Below are 21,114 nucleotides of genomic sequence, written 5' to 3' on the forward strand. Positions count from 1 at the left end.
AAAACCAATGTATGTTAAACTACCAAGAATAACGCATAACACGAAAAACAATTTAATTATTATTACAATAGAATTATTAATGCAACACAAAATTTAAATATCCTAGTGTTTTTGTTGTTTTGACTTCATTGACTCTCCCGTTCGACTCGAAAAGAATGTACCGCCATTAGAAAAGGAAGGCAATATGGTTTATTCCTTTCTATGGTTTATTCTATGCAGTATAGTTCGCATGCAAAACTGGAGATAACTGAGGGGTAACGAATCCTTGAAACATTATCATGATCATTCGGCCACCTTTTTAACCATCTGGAATATTAGTTGAATATCATGAGAACTCATGTACAAATAAAACAATAGGTTTTCCATTTATGGCACAGAAATCATTATAATCATGATTAAAAAGTTATGAAATCAACAAAAAGCAGTAATTATGTATACAAAATATTTATCCAAAAATGTGAAAAGGCTAATAACAAATTTTATCACTAAACTGATTTTGAATTTTGTGAAAAGAATTATAGGTTGCGGTCACATTAATATGCAATATTTTTTTCCATAAAACCAGTCTAGTTTTGACGCAAACTCCTTAATAATACACAGAGGACCACAAAATTGCTCTGGCACCAGAGCTCGTAAAAAAGACAGTAAAATCTTCTTTACTTATTCTAGTCTCATTGGTAAACTTTTTTGCAATTTTAGTACCGACAGCGTTTACCATATATCACTTGAAAAAAGAAACGGATAACATTTATTCATTAAATTATTATTTAAGAAGTCCTCTATAAATTTAAATAAGCGACATATACGAAAATTGCCAAATTAAGGAAAGCAATGCATTTTCTGGATTTAAAATTTAAAAATATGACAAAACGAATGACTTATTGATATTAAATAAATGGTGAAATCCTTGTATGTGGCGTGTCATTTGGACATACTTTCTCAAAATATAAAGACAGATATTTTACGTTAGCGCTAAATTAGTAAGTGTACGGACAATAAATATACATTTTTAAATTGTAGAAATTACTGTTTAATGTACTAAAATCATTAATAACTCGTCATCAATTGTAATATTTAAAGACGTCTTCGAAAGATGTTAGAATTACTAGAACCTGCGAAAAAGAAATGCAAAAGTTCAGTTAATTCAGATGGAACTAACAGTGCGATCCAATACCATCCTTGCGATAGTACTAGGACCACTTTATCTGTGCTACCCTATTTGTACTTGACTGCGCGGGAATGTATCTAACAATATCTTTGATGAACATTCGTGAAACACTTTGCTTAGGTACAGTGTTTGCCGCAGTGAGTTTCAGCGCTTGGCGACGAATAGAACGCAGTTCCAGGAGCCGCGAATCTGGCCAACTTTTTTGCAATTGAGCGAACATGGGAAAAATTGGCGGGATTATGAATGACATCGGTTTTGATCTCGAGAGAATAACCCTCTTTTGCCTTGTAGTTTAATTATTACTATAAAGATGTTTTCGAATGATAAATATGTGTTTTATATCTATTAATGATTAATAACAATACATATAATGATATAAAAACCTCATTAAAAATACGAAAAATTAAAATATTTATATTTTACTTGCAGGAATCTAAAATAACATTCAACTCTAAATTGTATTTTGCAAATGATATTTACAAAAAACGTGTTAAAATTATGAATTGTTCTTCTTTAGTTCGTTGAAGGGAAATATATTTATTGATACTCTCCATAGTAGAAAATTTGTCAGATAATATGGAAAAAGTATTTCGCAACTGGTGAGAGAAAAGATGTTTAATAATAATCCCATATAAAATAATAATTAACAATATGAAGATATTAAGTTTGACAACTAATTTAATTTAATTCATAGAACAATGCAAACATTTTAAAACGTAACGAACACATCAACGTGTACTCAACAATTGCCTCTTAGCTTCTTTCCAAAAAGAACCATATCTTTAACCTAAAATATAAAGTAAAACTCATTAAATTCAGTAATTTTAGAGAAAAGAGCCACTTACCTATGTTATTCTTATATTTATTATATTATCTATTGCTATATTATTTAATATTGCAGATATATCACTAGTTTCTAGGTGTTACTCCTTAATTTTTCAAGTAATATTTCATAAAAACACAGCTAAAACTCCCAAAGAGCAAACAGCTTACTACAGCAAACAGCTACCGCCATATACCATCCATTTTCACAGACAATACATGTCACCAAAATTTTTACATAACCACCTCGCAATGTTGCAACAGGGTTGACCAGTGCCAACACAAGTCGAATTTTAAAGATTGATTCGGTATATCTTCCAATGCACCAGACAGCATTTTATCTCTTTTTAATTAGGATAAAATGAAAACGAAAGATCCGCTTAGAGCTTCAAACGAACCTTTACGAACTACGTTTGGCAGTATATTCGGCGTCACTTATGACTACATGCTACATGTGCATTGGCTGTTTTATTGGAAAGGCTATATGTTATATTGCGGCCCTGGTTATTTAGAAGGATGTGTTTATGTCAGGCCAAAAGATGTGATGAGTAAAATGTCTAACCATAGAGTTTTGGTTTATATTATGATATAATTGAGGTGGCAGAATCGTTTATACTCTGTTTAATAAGTTTCTTCTTCGTCCCATAACAGAAATTAATTTTAAAGCAAAATAAAAGATTTTCTTGTTTTAAACCCTGGCATTTCATAACTTATATGAAAAATTAATTCATAGTTTAACTTATAATCATTTAACTCGCAACTCAATTTTCCTTTATATTTACATTTATGATGACAATAAGTAAGCCTACAGAATCAATATTCGAAAGAGTTAGAACTTTATTAAGGTAACCAGTATATATTTATGGTCATTTGAACATCGGAGCAAACAGAGTCCAATCACTCGATGGCTGGATAATTCATATTGCATTTATTTGTTTATAACAAAAGATGAAGGAACTTACACAAAAAACATCGTTTATATATTTGTTTCTATTTATATATTTATATATAGTGTTCAAAAACTCTATGCAATAACTTTACATGAAATAACAATTTTTGATTTAGTAATACTCGGTTATTCAGTGTATAGAGGCGTTAATTATGGAATATATAAAATAGTGTTTTCGAAAACGCTACTTCTGTTGCTTGATTTTAATAAATCTGCTATTGAAGCTTATCGAGCACTTTGGAAAACGTATGGTTATACTGTTCCATTATATTGCAATTATCAGTTTTGACCAAGAATGACAAAAAGGGGAATCAATCCAAATTGTAAGATATATTTCATAAAAACACAGCTAAAACTCCCAAAGAGCAAACAGCTTAGCCTTAGTGTATAAATTATTAAATAAAAACATTTAAAGTAGATAGAAAAGATTCAAGGGTAGCGAAAATGGTTAAAACGCGAATTGATTTGAACATCGCGGTTTCATTGCTTGCAAGGCAAAGGAAGATAAGTTCTCTGTGACTAATTGTGACTGACGATGAAAAGTGGATCTGTAGTCCCCTCAATAAAACAGCCATTGCACGTCACAGGTGACGTCAAATGTACAGCCAAATTCAAGTTGTGTTAAACATGGAGAGCATTTTTCCTTCACATTTTACTAAATAGCATCAGTCTAGTTAAAAAGAGATATAATGCAGCCTGATATGTCGGAACATTTAACTGAGTCAGTATACAAAATTCTATTAATGTTGGTATTGGCAGTAGCATTGTCATATGTCTGGTAAAATGATTTAAAACTTTAATGATACTTGTTTTGATAAATTTCCAACTGCTATTTAATATTTCTAATTACTCTGGTTGAAAATATAAAGTTAATAAACAGTTAGCGGAACTGATTGCATCTCTAATCAGTTATTTCTAACAGGAGCGAAATAATGGGAGTCCCATCTTGTCAGCAAAATGTGTTAGAGTAATAAGTATTAATACAATTAAATATTCAGTTTAAATTGCAGCAGTTTAATTGGAAATATTTTAAGCGTGTTGCAGCTTTACTTACTATTACTATTGATATAAGCACCGAGAGCGGGGGAATATAAAGAATACAAAATAGATGACGAATCAAGACCACCTTGATGCTAGCTCTATTTAAGGTTAAATCTATGAAATGTATAAAACAGTGAGAAGCTTTTCGCATATAAATATTATTTTAACACAATTACTTCAGGGAAAACCATTAGACCGGGAAGTATTAATAGAAAACTTGGAAGGAAAAAGAAGGACTTTGAAAAGAAGAAAATTGGATTACTCTTGGCAAAATGGTAACAACGAATGTAAAGACAATAACACTTGAGGGAAAAATGTAAAAGTTATAATAACATAGGTTCTGTTACTCGTATTTTTTAAAAATAATTCATTGCAGATTTATCATTGTTCATGGTGGAAATAGGCCTGGCCTTATTCCTGGAGCTGTTAGTGCTTTGTCACTCGTTAAATACAAATTAAATGTTTGCTTCATGTAAAACACTTTTTATTTAGAAACAAACCTGAAAAAAGATACTGTACGAAGAAGTCTACAATAATACCTTCACTTTGGATTAACTCCATCAGACAGATAAAATAAAAATTGACAGATGGTGGAATCGTTAACAAGTCTTCGATAAACTAAAAATTAAAAAATTGTTAATTGAGTTGAACAGTGATTCTTATGGCACAATGCTGTCAATTACCAGCACAAATTGATAAGAGCAGAAACAAATACAGATGAGCAAATATTTAATACAGGATAAATGTAGAAAATTAATTAATATGTATGTAACGTATGTAATATATATGTATAAAATTATAATATGTATGTAATTGTTCACACCATTCATGAACAATAAGTTAGAAGGTATGAAGAGAGAATTAATAGTAAATATCTTGCAGATATGGCCAATATATTAGGGAAAATTTGAATGTAATGAGGTAAATATTCTCTCTAATGAAAGTAAAATATATTACTTGGATATCTATAATTGTTAATTAGATAGATTAGGCCTTCAGTAGATAGCACTAGATAAAATAATGTGTCTAAAACTCCACTTCATAGGTGGCGTGGAAAAGAGTTCAATGTAAATATATCAAACCAACGCTAACCTACAAACGAATGTGGCTGTTAGCTGTAGTAAAAGTCCTTCCGATATATATGCATTAGATATACTACAATGTTAAAATAAATTATATTTAATAACATTATTTTTTGTTCCATTATTTTATTTACATATATATATTTTGTTATATCAGCGTCAAAATAAACCAAAACCTAAATTTGATATTGTAACATTATGTTATAAATTATGACGATATGAGTTGGTTATTTTATTGGATTATATTACGATAATCCCAAATACAAAAAATCATTGGCTGGTGGCGCGAAGCTACCCACATATAGTCTTGCTGCGCATATGTTTAAATCAGCAAGGTGTAGTATAATACGAGCCGCTAAAACTGAATGAAACTGTACATATCTACGGACGTCAATGGAACAACTTACTCAATGTAACAGGTCAATTGAAACGTCCCCGGCCTACCATAGTAAAACAAATTTTTTTGACAAAATTAGTTTTTTTTTTATTCAACATAATTCCCTTCAAGGGTGATACACTGATTATAGCGACCCTCCAACTTTTCGATATGATTCTTGTAGTTCGATTTGTCCTTTGCCTCAAAATAGGCCTCAGTTTCGTCGATTGCCTCTTCATTCGACGAAAATTTCTTTCCAGCGAGCATTCTTTTAAGATCTGAGAACAGGAAATAGTCGCTGGTGGCCAGATCTGGAAAATAAGGTAGATGTGGAAGCAATTCGAAGCCCGATTCATAGAGTTTTGACACGGTGCATTGTCTTGGTGAAGCAGCACTTACTTTTTCTTCAAATCCGGCCGTTTCCTCGGAGATTTCGTCCTTCAAATTGTACAATAATGCTATGTAATAGTCGCTGTTGATGGTCCATCCTTTTTAAAGGTAGCCAATGAAAATTATTCTATGCGCATCCCAAAATACAGACCCCATAGAGTTGGCAGGCGACTGTTGCGTTTTCCTGTCGATTAGAGTTCGGAGTGAAATAATGGAGCCATGTTTCATCCGTTGTCACATATCGACGCAAAAACTCTGGTTTATTACGCTTGACGATCGTCAAACACAGCTCAAAATCATCAACTCGTCGTTGTTTTTGGTCAAAGTGATCTAACGCGGAACCCACTTTGCACAGAGCTTTCTCGTACCCAAATATTCGGGAATGATATGTTGTACACATTTAGTTGATATCTTTAGTGTCTGCTATTTAATTCAGTTTCAATTTATTGTAGTTCAAAATTATTTTGTGTATTTTTTAAATGTTTTCGTCTGTAACACTGCGACCACTGCGTTTACCGTCTTCGGTGCTCATTTCACCACGTCTAAACTTAGTATACCAATCCTTAATGGTTGATTTTCCTGGAGCAGTGTCCGGAAACTCGGCATTTAGTCAAGTTTTTGCTTCAATTGTATTTTTTCCCTTCAAAAAGCAATATTCTATCAACACGCGAAAATCCTTTTTATTAATTTTTTTCACAATACAAAAGTTTTTTCACTCAAAATGCTATAATTCACAAACTAATGATCCGACAGCTGTCAAATATATACAAGCATCTTTTGAGGATTAGGGCTAACTAAAAAACATATGGCTTTTATTCTAGCACCTTCTATGTGTCAGGTCGTGGACTTTTCAAGTAATCTGTTAGGTTTAGTTTTAGTAAGCCCAAAGTCCCACCTAACCCCATCCAACTTGTAACTTCAGAGCAAGTCTCATGATCATCATGCATCCCACCTCCTGATTTTAAGCAAGAACAAAATAAAAGTGGTTCCACTTATTATTGTCAGTGGCCATATGCTACAGAAAGCTCTTGTTTTTTGTATGGCCAGCAATGAAATCTTGATACATATTGCGATAAAAATACATGCCTAATACATATTCATACATACAATTTGTAATTGAAACAAGTTTTGTTAAAAAAAAATTGAGAAAACCAGACATAACATATGTGTATAGTTATTCCATTGGAATAACTGATTTCAGACAGACAGACACAATGATTTATAGAACCAATCAGACAGATTAATGTATTAACCCGCCTGACTCATTACGAACCGCTTATGTAATGTAATACAGATTAAATTCCACCAAACGTACCTGTAGATCATATAATCCACTGTGCATCGATGACGTAACTGAAAAAAAAAACGTGAACCGCTCGTTCATTGGTCCTTTTTTTTCGTTTTCTCTTTTTAGCGGGAATGTATTCCGGACGGGATGATTTAAACGGTTGGATATAGTGCGTTTTTTTTTGTTTCGATATGCTAATGAAAAGCTTTGAAACTGAATTTACGGGGATGGAATATATGCCACTGGATGAATAAAGTCCCTGTTCATAATTTGCTATTCGTATAGTTAATTGTAAATGAAATGTATATTTAATGTATTCTTTTAATAATATATTAAGTGTTGTTGAAACAAATTTATATGTTAATTTACAATCCTTTCGTGCAACCGACTGTTGTTGTTCTTGTCATGCACCAGGATGAGTTGCTATAATTACAGTTCAATTGAAAAGTGCCCGGCCTAACACATAGATGGCGCTACTATAATTAAATCCAAATATTTTTAGTTAGCCCTAACCCTCAAAAGATGCGTGTATAAATTTGACAGCTGTCGGATAATTAGTTTGTGAATTATAACATTTTGAGTGAAGCAACTTTTGCTATTGTGAAAAAAATGGATAAAAAGAAATTTCGCGTGTTGAGTTATACTTTGTGGAAAGATTTAGATATGAAGTGCTTGATGTGTTGGGTGTAATAAACTTGAAATAGACATTAGAAATAAGCATTTAATAGATATGGGAAGACTGCTCGAAGGGCAGATCAGATGAGAAAGCAAGTTTGTTATCCGCGAACCTTTGCTTTCTTGATTTTGGAATGTCAACCGAACCGTCTTTCGAACTGGAGACCTTGGTAAGTGAGGTCGTCCAGTCATGGGAATGTTGCGATATCGATCTTGAGTTGCCAGACGCGCTATGCGTAACGCTTCTTGTGGAAAATGATGGCCTGGGTTTTCAGGGTTCTGATGTGCAACCTCCGGAATTTGAACCACCTGACTGCATGATCGAGCTGCTAAGTAGATCTACTACTATAATATCTATCACAAAATGCTGTGAAGAAGTGAAACAGTTCTAGAAAATTAAATACTAATTATTTAATATATATAGTGTATATTTTTCTCAATAAATGTATTTTTAAAGTAAAAATACGACAAGAGCACATACAAGATACCTAATAGAATGATTTTATATGTGCAGACTGCAGACGAATGACTTTTTTTTACTTTAATAGGTTGAATCCAAGGAATAGAAAAAGGTATCTTCATATTCTTGTATAAATTTATAGGATATGCTGAGAATATCAAAAATCATTATTATAAATTTGTTCATTTACTTGTTCGTACATACTAATCAGCCAAAAAATGTTAGGCGCGATAAGAAACGTTACAGAATGAACTCTTAATTTCTGAATGCACGTTCAACAAATTGCATCACTTTACCAGATTCATCATTTGTTTCTAAAAAATCACTATTATCTGCAGATTTTTTCAAATTAAAAAACCAAACGTTCCTTTCAAAACACTAATTATATGAGCAAGAATTGCAGAAATATCGCAGGCAACTATTGTATGGTGTAAGGATTCGAAAGTTAAATTAAGACGCGAAGGTCGCGGGTTCGATTTTCAACAGGGGCAGTAATTTACATTTTTAACGAAAAATAAACCTTTTAAAATAAAATATGTACATAATAGTCATGTAATAACTAAATAATAATAAACAAAAAATTTATATAATCTATCTTCTCCACGTATTTCGTATTCTACTATATACACACAATTTAGCTTAATACCTACCTAAGCATATTTATCAATTTACAATATTATTTTAACTACTACTAACTGGTCATTTTGAAGTCGGTGCCGAGCCCAAACAAAACAAAAATGATAATATAATTTTGTGGCATATACACAAAATTAAATAACGAACGAAATAAATCTAATTTGTTGCTCGGCACATTTAGTTATGCAACAATACCTCCCTATTCTTAGTGAAGCTTAATTGCCTCTATAGAACAAAGTAACATCGAATATCGACTGGTATAGCAAATTATTTTCAATAATGTATTATATAAAAGCAATTACGGTATATAAAGCGAGCTAAATTTATGGACAATCAATAAATTAATCATCATTTCAACATGTGCTATTTGAACATAATTCAATTTATGATTTATACGAGAATAAAATTAATTACTTTATCGAATGTAGCATACTGACGTATGGACATATGACTCAGGAATAGAGGTTAAATGTTATGAGCGAGGCGGTGATATTCAAAATAATAAAACCTATATACTGGTTTCGGTCATAAGTTGTTGCGTTTTTTTTGTGTGTATTCGGAGTTTGCATTGGATTTTGATTAGCGGTAATATTTTGGAGATCACGTGAAATATTAGTATGAAAAAAAGTGTTAAACAGCTTTTATAGCTACATAAAATAACAGTTTTTCTGTTTAGAGTTATTTTGTTAGTTATTCCACATACATTCATTTTGTTTGCAAAAATCACTATGAAAAAACTTTCGGACAGCTTAACAGTTGATGAATCAAGTCTCTTGGAAAAGTGGATTTACTACGACAGAAACACAAGAAGTCATGAGCTAGTCCTGGAAAGCCATCCTTATCGACAGCTGAATATTCATGGAAATAAAATATTGAGTGCATATTGTGATATTAATTGATGTATATGTAGATATGGTATCGGATGTAGTGTATTACGTGCCGCTAAAATCGAATGATAATGTTAAAATATCAATACAAACAAATCTAGCAATAGTAAGTAACAGACACATAATGATCCTCTTGCATTGTAATACTAAAAATGTTAAATGATATATTATTACATTTCTGTTATATTTTAGATACATTGGTGAGTTTTGCCGCATCCAGATTACAGAGCAGACACGCTACCTTGCTGACATCGATGCAGGGTAGCTTGAAGAAATACGAAGATGGATCAATGATTAAATTGCAGTTCAACATAATTCTTTCTATTATGTTCAGAACCACCACATGATTATAAACCAGATTCAAATATTTAATAAACAGCAGCAGAAGACAGCACTCCCACAAAACCCTACAAATTTAACTCAATTGAGACACTTCCAATGTTATATATTTTGTAGTTTCATACCAACCGCAGGAATATGAATATGTATAAATACAAATATATATATTCAGAGAATGTATGAATTTCTCATAGACTTTTGTGGCGAAATCGACCTCTTGGGTAGAAGACACAGGGAGCAGCACCGAAATCGACATGAATCATGATTCTCTGAAAGAAGCTTCTGAATTTGTTACTTAACTGTATACTGATTGTCGCATGTCAAATGGATAACCTCGTTTCTAATTTGATAACAAATACTTGAACTAGTGCACTTGCTCCAACTGAAACCCGTTGGGATTTACAGTAATCAGTTGACAGAGCTTTGGTATTTTCTTCATTAACTCTCAAGCCATATAGTTCTGCAGTGCGAACTATATCATAATAAATGTAGCGGAGCGATGAAATCTTCTTAGCGAACATCGGCTCGGAAATGGATATAGTAAATAATTTCGCATTCACACACAGATAATAGTACCATCATGAAAAGTCCTGAAGAAGTTTAACAATATTTAGGGAAACATGTTCAGCTTCTAAAGCTGCCCAAAGTGAGGGCAGTAGAAAGCAGAACGAAAATCAATGAAAACGACAACCGCATGCTTTCCACATCTAATACTATCCTTCATCAGCTGACGTAGTGCGAAAATCTTATCTACGTAACCATGATTTGGTCTAAAACCGGTCGAATCGATTCAGGTTGTACAACTTGTTGTACTACAGATTGTATAGTGTGTGTGCCATTTTCTAAAGGATTCGACCACGTCTTGTGACAACTGTTCAGATTATTCATTCGTTGTGTCGACGGTAGAATCGACTCAGGTTGTACAACTTGTCGTACTACAAATTGTATTATGTGTGGGCCGTTTTCTAAACGATTCGACCGCGTCGTGCGGCGACTGTTCAGATTATTCATTCGTCGCGTCGACAGTCGAATCGGCTTAAGTTGTATAACTTGTCGTACTACAGATTGTATAGAGTGGGCCGTTTTCTAAACGATTCGACCGCGTCATTCAACAATTGTTCAGATTATTCATTCTTTGGTTCGACGGTCGAATCGACTCAGGTTGTACAAGTTGTCGTATCACAAATTGCAGAGTGTAAATGTCGTTTTCCAGACTTTTTAATTGAATAGTACTATTTATTGCTATATATCTGATATGACGAGGCCATTGTCCACTACACTAATTTTTGTTATTTATTGTCATACTACAGATTGCATAGTATGTGAGTTGGGTTTTAAAGAAACTAAAAGTCAAAGGAAAATTATTATGTTTTAACAAAAGCTTTCACTGAAAGATTATTGGATGTTTTTCCTAGACAGCGCAAACAAGAACTGAATATGATGAAGCCTATTTTCATTTAGAAGGCTATGTAAATAAGCAAATTGTGGATATTACCGCAAGTAATCTGAAGCAGAAATATCAAAGCATGTTACATAGTTCAAAGGTAATTGTTGGATGCGCTTTTTACACTAGCGGATAGGGGAGTATCTAACAAAAGGTGGAGAACATATGGGGCATATTATATATTGTACAAGAACCTTCGATATCATGAATATCTTGATAAATATAAAATTTTCTTTTATTTATAACTTGAATTTCATATTCATCACTGGTCACATTGCAGTATATATAATTTCGTTTCATTTACTATAAAGTCATTTCTATTTTTTCTAATATAATTTACTCAATAAAGCCAAACTAACGTATTTGATAGATAACATATATTAGGTATAAAGGTCTAAGTCATTCGTCATCTACAAGTCAAAATTAATTGGGATTGACAATAGAGATTCCAGAAAGTCATTTTCCTCATCCTTTCCTCTATACGAATATGTTGCTGAGTCAGGAGATATCGCAAGTCGTGAGCTTGTCTTGTTCCAAGTAATTTACAGGAGCTGACATTAACGCTAAGGGTTTTGCTGAGAGTAGAAAGAAGTTATTCTTCATAACCTGATTTAGTCTGACCAAATCATAAGTTTTATGGTCTACAGCGCACAAGAAATGTGATTGAAGCAGCATGACAGATGATCTGTAGGTGACTGTGTTACAAAAAATACTCACATCTTTTGCCGGACAAAATTAAAATTATTAGATTATTACTAATTAGTTCAACTCAAGCTAATTAGGTACGACGGCTGTAGTTCGAAGCTCATGTTAATCAATAGATTTGATCCTATTAAAAAAAGTCCTTAAAATATAACAAATAAATGGAAATATTAATAGTCCTGAAAAGTTATTGACAGTGTAATTGAATTTAAAATAATATTTTATGGCCAATTTACCAATCACGAAGATAATATTTCTATATGGCCTAAGTTAATATCTTCCGGTGTTCATATTTCATTATTAGGAGATAACAAAGAATGGCTTTACTATACTACTTAATTTCGGCATCGATCTAAACCCTTATACCAAAAGATTAGATCGCATTTGATATAAAGGGTTCCCTTTAAGACTCTTTCATTTTTTGAAGCGGAAACGGCAAAAAGCGGCTATTATAATAGAATACAATAACAAAGAATAACTCCTATTTTTATAAAAGTAACATCATTATAAACTAAGTTAATTATAATATTGTATTATTGAAGTTGACTTTTATATATTTCAACCTAAAAGTCCAGCTAAATGATTTAAAATAAAAAAATATAGTAAACTATGCAAAACAATAATATGTTTAACAAATAGTGCTGCCTTTTATCTATTCATAATAAGTAGTGACGGAGAAATAACTCATTGATAAAATACATATTGCGTGCATATTGTGATATTAATTGATGTATATGTATACAAACAAGTCTAGCAATAGTATGTAACAGGCACATAATGATCCTCTTGCATTGTAACACTCGCCCAGATTTTTGCAAAAATGTTGAATGATATATTATTATAGTTCTGTTATATTTGAGATACATTGTTTAGTTCTGCCGCATCAAGATTACAGAGCAGACACACTACCTTGCTGACATCGATGCAGGGCAGCTTGGCTGCCACGCGATTTTTAAATGTCAAAGAAATACGAAGATGGATCAATGATTAAATTGCAGTTCAACATTATTCTTTCTATGATGTTCAAACCATCAACTGCAATTCATCCATCCTTGTTTACAATTTCGCCAGGCACTACATGGTTATAAACCAGATTCAAATATTTAATCAACAGCAGCAGAATACAGCACTCCCACAAAATCCTACAAATTTAACTCAATTGAGACACCTCCAATGTTATATATTTTGTAGTTTCATACCAACCACAGGAATATGAATGAAGAATAAATACAATTTTTTAATGATTTTGTATATATGTATAAATACTAATATATATATTCAGAGAATGTATGAAAAAGCAGCTATTAGAATAGATCACAATAACAAAGAATAACTCCTGTTTTCTTAAAAGTAACACCATTATAAACTAAGTTAATTACGATATTGTATTATTAAAATTGACTGTTATATATTTCCCCATAAAGTCCAGCTAAATGATTTAAAATAAAAAAACCTAGTAAACTATGCAAAACAATAATACGTTTAACAAATGCGGCCTTTTATCTATTCAAAATAAGTAATAATTGAGGAATAACTCATTGCTAAAATACATATTGCCAAAAACAGAATTGTTATGTCAAATATAGTAATACAATATTTCAATGCAGTATAAGGGTGTGAAAAGTATGATATCATATCGTAGCTACTATTTATAGAAAATATAAAGAATTGCAAACGAAAGTAACTCATTTGCTTCAAAAATAGGAGTTTGTCTTCCTTAAAGCGTTAATACCAAAAATATAATATTAATAAAAAACCTAAAAGAAAATATGTTCCATGTTATTAAGAGTTATTAAGAGTTATATTAATCGTAGTATTATTGATACTAATTGCCATTTGTTAACACTCAAATCAAAATTGTATCTGTGGAAAACCTACTGAAAAATGTATTGACTACAATTTGAAGATACCCATATAAATGTAAGATGTTCGTTTTACATAGTAACTACTTCAACACAAAAAGGTTTAACTTATATACTTTTGACGATTGATATTTCTTAAAAGGATTTCTTAAAACTTAGGAGCTCTGTGAAATAAAGGCGTATACCTGGTATAATATCAAACTAATTTGTTATATTTCGGTCTTATCATCAAACCCAATTATGAGCATGAGCAACTGCAATTATATTAAATGCATTATGTAGTTTACAAAATCTTTGTTTAAACATACTTCAAATTGTTAGATTATCCTATGTATTCTAAACTGGATATCTGCCTAGTTTATTTTACTTTAATTGACTGGTTCAGACATTATCGCTTTTTGAATTTTCGAATTGTGTGAAACTTCTGTTTGCCATAATACACATACCAGGCTATAAAAACCTGATAAAATCACAGTTAAATCAAATATATATCAGTTACCCTAGTGAACCCATTTAACTATTTAAAGTAGAAGGAACCAAATATTTGATATTGGCTTTTTGTAATCTAACCATGATGGGATTTGCTTCACATTTATTGAGTGCTGGGTTTAATTAATATTTTTCTTTATGTTTTGCGAACATATGGTCGATATTTGGAATATTCAGTAGTTAGCAGCGGTGAGTTCAGTTAGAACCCCAATTTCTGTCTAGTTTGTATTCAAATCTTATAGAAATATATACTGAGATCATATACACTTGTAGATTAAACCAAGCGCCTTATATCAAATATAATTTTCAATATTATTTGAAAATTGAAAGAAAAGTTTAGTAGGGACTATATACACAATACAATACAAAACAAATGACGCCTAACCTTATGGGTTATCAATACTGTTATTTAGATCGATATTACCCTAATTACACAAAATTTAAGGTTCTTATAAGAGTATTCTTATATTTACAATAGAATGGCTGGTTCCCGCCATGTAAAATTTAATCAGATCTTTCTGCACTGGAACGAAAATACACAACTTGTATTTACCGATTTATAATTACTTTAGGGACTCTTGCGCTATCGAAACCGAATGTCTATCACAAAATTATTAAAATAAACAGTCCAATGCGACCAAAACTACTACGTCATGCACAGTTTTGGAGCATTTTAGGGTGCGTTTAAAATTACAGTATTTCTAACGTCAACTTTTCAATCAATTTTTTGTACAGAAATAACTTTTATTCCAAGTAAAGTAAATATGTAGTAGTGTATATGACATAATATTTTAGCTTAACCCTTGCATCTATACAAATATAATAATATAATACAAATATATATATATATATATATATATATATATATATATATATATATATATATATATATATATATATATATAAATATTTATATATATATAAATTAAAAAATAACTAATATAAATTAATAAAATAATAAAATAAATTAAAAAAGATAAAATTAGTAACAAAAAAGTAGAAACATATTAATTGATGGACACAACGTAAAAATTTAACATATTTTATGAAACTGCATGAATATTACTAGCTGTTAGTATATTGAGAAAATTTCAGTTTAGATTTTGATTTAGTTAAAGTTAAATATAAAATTTTACGTTAACGTAATTTTACGTTAACGTAAACTCTTTAGTAGTATATTTATTTAATCATACAATTTTAAGAATCAACATTGATCACTAGTTCAAATAGCCAACAGACAGTAGTCAGTAGTGGAAATCGGTAGTAATTAACTGTTTTATTGTCTAACTTAAAAATTAATTACTTTTCATCTCTCGTGTAACATCATTAATTTTGAAACATCATTCTTTAAACGTTGTAATGTTCTCGGTTGAGTTGAATTGGCTGCGCTTTTCGATCGATAGACCATTCGTAGTTAAGTGGACGATGAAAGGTGTGTAAATCAATGAAGCCAGAATAAATAAAATCCATTATCTAATTTAAGAGCTGCACTCCGAGCTCTATGTGGTTTTAGTATATGAGGTTTCGTAGAATACTTGATGATGTGTACTCGAAACGCTATTGGCAAATATAAACATGGCCTGCTATCTAATAATGATGTGATGTCCTTAAACTACATTGTTACTGTTATATGCTGTATTAAAATATCATGGTCATATTTTCTGTGATGTTAAACAAACTATTAAATTAAATGGTTTCGACATTTCTTTACATAAAACGACAGTTTTTTATATAATATTATTGAGTTATTCAGTGTATACAGAAGCTAATCATGGAACTCTAAATGATATTTTTGAATTAATTTTGTTCTTTAATTTTAAGAAATTTGCAACTGATACAATAAAACTTTTAGAAACTTATAGGGATAATACGAAGCACCATATCCCAATTATTGGTTTAGCTTTCAACGCCCAAGAGGACAAAGTAAGTTAGAATGTAGATAATTTAAGATTCATTGAACTAAACTCCAGCTCAAACCCATAAAGAACAATTAATTGGTGAATGAACTATTTTCAGACGTTTATATGCAATGAGAAAGATCCAAAAGGTGAAAAAATGGTTATCACATGAATATCAGATGAAAAGAGTAATTGTCAAGTAGTTAAATTAAATGTTATTTTATTTAACAACTACAGTAAGTTTAGCATCAAGCTATTTTTAGCTACCATAATAAAGCCTGGAATATCTATGTGGAAACAACTTAAATAAGTTAATGGAATAAAAATGAAAACCAAACAACTTCGATTTCTTAAGTTCTTCAATTTTGATTAAAGCTTACGTAAACATGCTTTACATGGTAGATGAGATACCCTTTCAAAGAAAGACAAGACAAATCTGGTTGCATTGAAGGTTATGAGTCGGAAAGTATTCTAGTCTACAAAAGGTTTAACTATAAGAATGTTTTATTATGGATATATAGATTTAAACTCAATTAGAAATATCTATGAAATGAAGTACAATGTTTCGATAGTCAAAATAAGACCATTAAAGTTATAGCTTACGAAAACTTATGCCAAAACTACAACCAGTTTTGTCTTGTCTTGTCTTTCTTTAAAAGGGTATCTCGTCTACCATGTAATGCATGTTTACATTAGCATATACATTATTGCTATATTAACTACTATATTGAAAATCAAGTGAGAGATATAATTTTCATATAGACAAGCAAACATTAAACGTAGCATTATTATTTATTACACACTTATTTAACATATCTTGCTCGTCATTTATCTTCTCTTTCGTTATTTATCTTAGTCTAATCATTGATACACGTTCTTATTGATGTCGAAGGGAATTTAGATAAGATTGGCAATACAAATTAGTTTTATTTGAAAGTTTCACAATTTATAATTTATTACTGCAATTTATCCAGATGTGATTATTCAAGTCAATGGGATAATTAATATTTTATATTTCACGTCATTATGTTTAAAACACCATATTATTGTAACTGATGTTTTTTAAATGATGAAAATATTTTTTAAATGATCTCCTATAAAGTACTTATTATGTTTTAAAAATATGCTATCCTCAAAATATAAAAATAAAAACGAATTCGACTTCTGGAAACATTACAAATCCCTTGCTCACACACCAATATTAAAGCCTCTATGTGCTCGAACTAAGCCTAAAGATGATAATCTATGAACGCTTGATATAACTGAAATTAATTTTTGGTTTCATTTACGCTTAAAAATATCGATATTCGGTTTTTCAGGCCTATATAATATATAGTTATCGATATATGAATAACACCTTGAACCCTAACTAAGAATAATAACAGATCTTGAAATTTAGAATATTATGTATCCTTTAAAATATTGAAAAATATATCTTACATTAAATTCACTTAGTACAATCTTAATTTATATTTTAATTTATTACTACTGTTCTGTCGTACTTGCATTAATACTTTAATTAATTAATACATTAATACTTAAAAGTTCAACAATCCGCCCGTGGGTAATTAGTATTTTTTTATGATTTCCATTATACAATATAACTACAATAACATGTAGAAGGTCGCTTCTGTAATTGATCTGCTGTACAAAATTATAATCTAAATCTTATTCTAGAGACTTTTCTAACTTATTATAGAAATTATTATATCTTACTCTATGTGTCTATTAATCAGTTCATATGGCAGTATGCGTTTAACCCTACACACTTCAGTTCACATTTAACTGTTTGGCGAGTTCATTAGGAAGCACCAATAGCCTTTCAGAGTACTTTGCACTAACACTTCAATCAAACATTTTACTTTGGAACCTCCGAAGAGTAGTTTTGGTTGATTTACTAGTAGTACCCCACAGTTTAATACCATAGGTCTAAATGGACCTAAGTATTGACTTATACAGGAAAACCTTGTTAAACCTTCTCCAAAACCTTATCCAATGGTAATTTAGACTTACACCCTATAAGTCAATACATTTGGTTTAGTTTAAGCTTAAGCTGTTTGCGTTTTGGAACTATATGTTTTACCCATGTTAAGCATCAGTCAAAATGCATTCCTGCTTACAGGTGTTCATTATTATTCACTTTTACTGTAGGATAAGTCCTTCTACAAAGGGTGAATGCCACATTAGTGGATTTTGTCTCATTTGCTTTGATATGCAATATTTTCAACCACAATTCGACTTCTATTTAGATAAAATTGTAGGTTTCTTGTTGTTGACGTTAGATTCTCGTGGGATGATAAGAGCTATATGGTCAGCATATATTGCAAAAGTAGTGTTCCTTGAGGCCGATGTATACAGAGGATATAACAATGGACCAAGGACACAATTTGAAATATTTTAATTAAAATTATTTATAAAAAATATGCTAATTTAAAATAAAATGTATACTATTTATGAAATCAAAGCCCACTCAAGCAAAAACCACTCGATCTAGGCATCGGATGTACGGCTTTTTCGCCAAACCGGACGCTCATCTGACGATTCCAGGTCAGAGGCAAATCAAAAAATAGCGCGCTCCTAAGCCCAGATGACGCCAGCCAAGGCGCCTGCGTCCACCAACCCCATCGCCGCTTTTCGCGACGTCGGGGTAGCGACCGATGGTGCAGTTCAGTTGCAGAATGGCGCAACATAACGTGTCCACACTGGGAAAATGTGAAGGTATCGAGTGACGATGGATCGAGACTGGCGGAGATCGCCTCGCTGGAAGTGCCTGCTTCTTCTTTTGCTCGCCTGCGACGTCGTCCGATGCGATCAGTCCGACGGTGAGTATCGCCAGTAAAAGTTTCCTGCTTTTGTTTCGAAAATTTTTAATCGTTGCCGCTGATGTCGCTGAAAGTTTTACAACAATGACACATTGGCACGGTTTCAACGTCATGAATACTACCGCCAGTAGTAGCGGCTGAAAGAATTGGTCGATAAATATGCGCTAATCCAGTGAAAGCCAGTGAAATGAGTCATTGCCGGTAAAACTCTTACGACACGCGATTAACAATTTTTCAAATATTGATTAAAGACGTGAATGCACATTTTATACAAATACGATGCCATTTTATATAATTTTAGCGTAAGTCATCGAGGAAGCGGTAAAAGTAAACCATCATTAAACATGGTGCAAAAGTCCTCAAGACTGCGATCACTGCGAGAGCCCGATGTAGATGATGTGTAAAATGTCAAGAGGTCATTGGCAGAAGTAACTTGTTGATATGTTTCAAACATACAAAAGACAAAATCCATCTCAGCTATTGTTTCCTCATGTTTTGTAATAAAAAACGTCATTTAACGCTACATAGATTAAATATTAGAAGATCATTTGAACCACCTTTTAAAAACAAAATATTATTCATGAATATCAATGACTAATAGTATTTATTAAAATTTTATACTTTTTATAAAATATATATTAAATTGATTTATTACTAAATTTGATAACATTTTCATTTCTCTAATACATAGTTATATATTACAGACAGATAAATATTACATAACCGTTTTATATACAAATCGTCCAACTTATATAACATTTTAATGTCATAAATTTAATATCGACGGAAGATCTGATCTTAATAGACAAAGCTAAAGCTGTTTCAGAACGCAATATTTTATAAAATTGATATATTAATTTAATATTTCTCTATATGTGTAGAGTTTCTAGGTTTCATTAAATTGATGTTTTTAATATACAGGGCTTCTAAGTTTAGTATATAACCTTGCTATGAAAAACAATTTAAGTAAAATAGCATTTTCGCCATTGCAATAATCTTTCTGTTCAAATACTAATGTCCAATATTGTTTATCAGTAGAATCTTTACTTAGTAAGGATTGTCTCGATAACTTTATAGCCTTAGTATATTTATTAAACTATAATAATAATCTTTGGATGCTAAATCTACCTAATACGATAGTTGGTATATTTTGCCATAACGACGCTTACAAGAAAGTTGATTTTTAGTCAAAATGCAAACTTTTCTCTTACAGCATAGTCAAAATAGTCTAAAAAGTGAATCCAATATTCACCAATTATCGTTTTGTCTATTTTACGGTATTTTACGTATATTACCTGAAAATGCTGCATAACTTTCCTGGAGATCTCTTTTCTTCGCAAAGCAATCTTGAAAAATCTCGAAAGGGTTACTGCCTATAATCACCGTTTACAAAATAAACTTCGACTTATAACTATATCACTACTTAACCGACTCTAAATCATTACCTATAGACGGTTTTGAACGGACCTGAACAACCAAATGCTATTGATAAGACAGGAGGGCTGAATACAAATCAGCAACGCCCTTTTAAAATTGGTTCTAGTTTTCGAAATATTCAATACGATCATTATTTTACTATCTTTGGCCATTAACGGTCATTTATTGAATTAAAAAGTATAAATCAGAAATAGACAGAGGTTGATCTGTTTACGCATTAATATAAAACACTAAGATCATATTGCCTTCGTCCTAAACTCCTTAGTATCGCCTTTCGAATTTCGCTGTATATTGGTGTAGCTCCTTTCTTTGCACTTCGCTCGTGTGACTTAAATCTTCTAGAAAAA

General features: G+C 31.3%; 1 protein-coding gene across 1 annotated transcript in view; it reads left to right on the plus strand.

The window, feature by feature from the left end:
* The first annotated feature begins 19,164 nt into the window (after window positions 1–19,164).
* The window catches only part of jus (EB domain-containing julius seizure protein), a 95,085-nt gene continuing 93,135 nt past the window's right edge, over window positions 19,165–21,114 (plus strand). Inside the window, exon 1 of the mRNA XM_076419336.1 lies at window positions 19,165–19,330. Within this exon, the coding sequence (XP_076275451.1) occupies window positions 19,240–19,330 (91 nt within the window). The 5' untranslated portion in view covers window positions 19,165–19,239. The remainder of the gene's footprint in view (window positions 19,331–21,114) is intronic.

This window comes from Rhynchophorus ferrugineus, unplaced genomic scaffold, assembly GCF_030347505.1.
Source record: "Rhynchophorus ferrugineus isolate W39M unplaced genomic scaffold, kcgeb_rfMv2 rfM1, whole genome shotgun sequence".
NCBI classification, from domain to species: Eukaryota; Metazoa; Arthropoda; class Insecta; order Coleoptera; family Curculionidae; genus Rhynchophorus; species Rhynchophorus ferrugineus.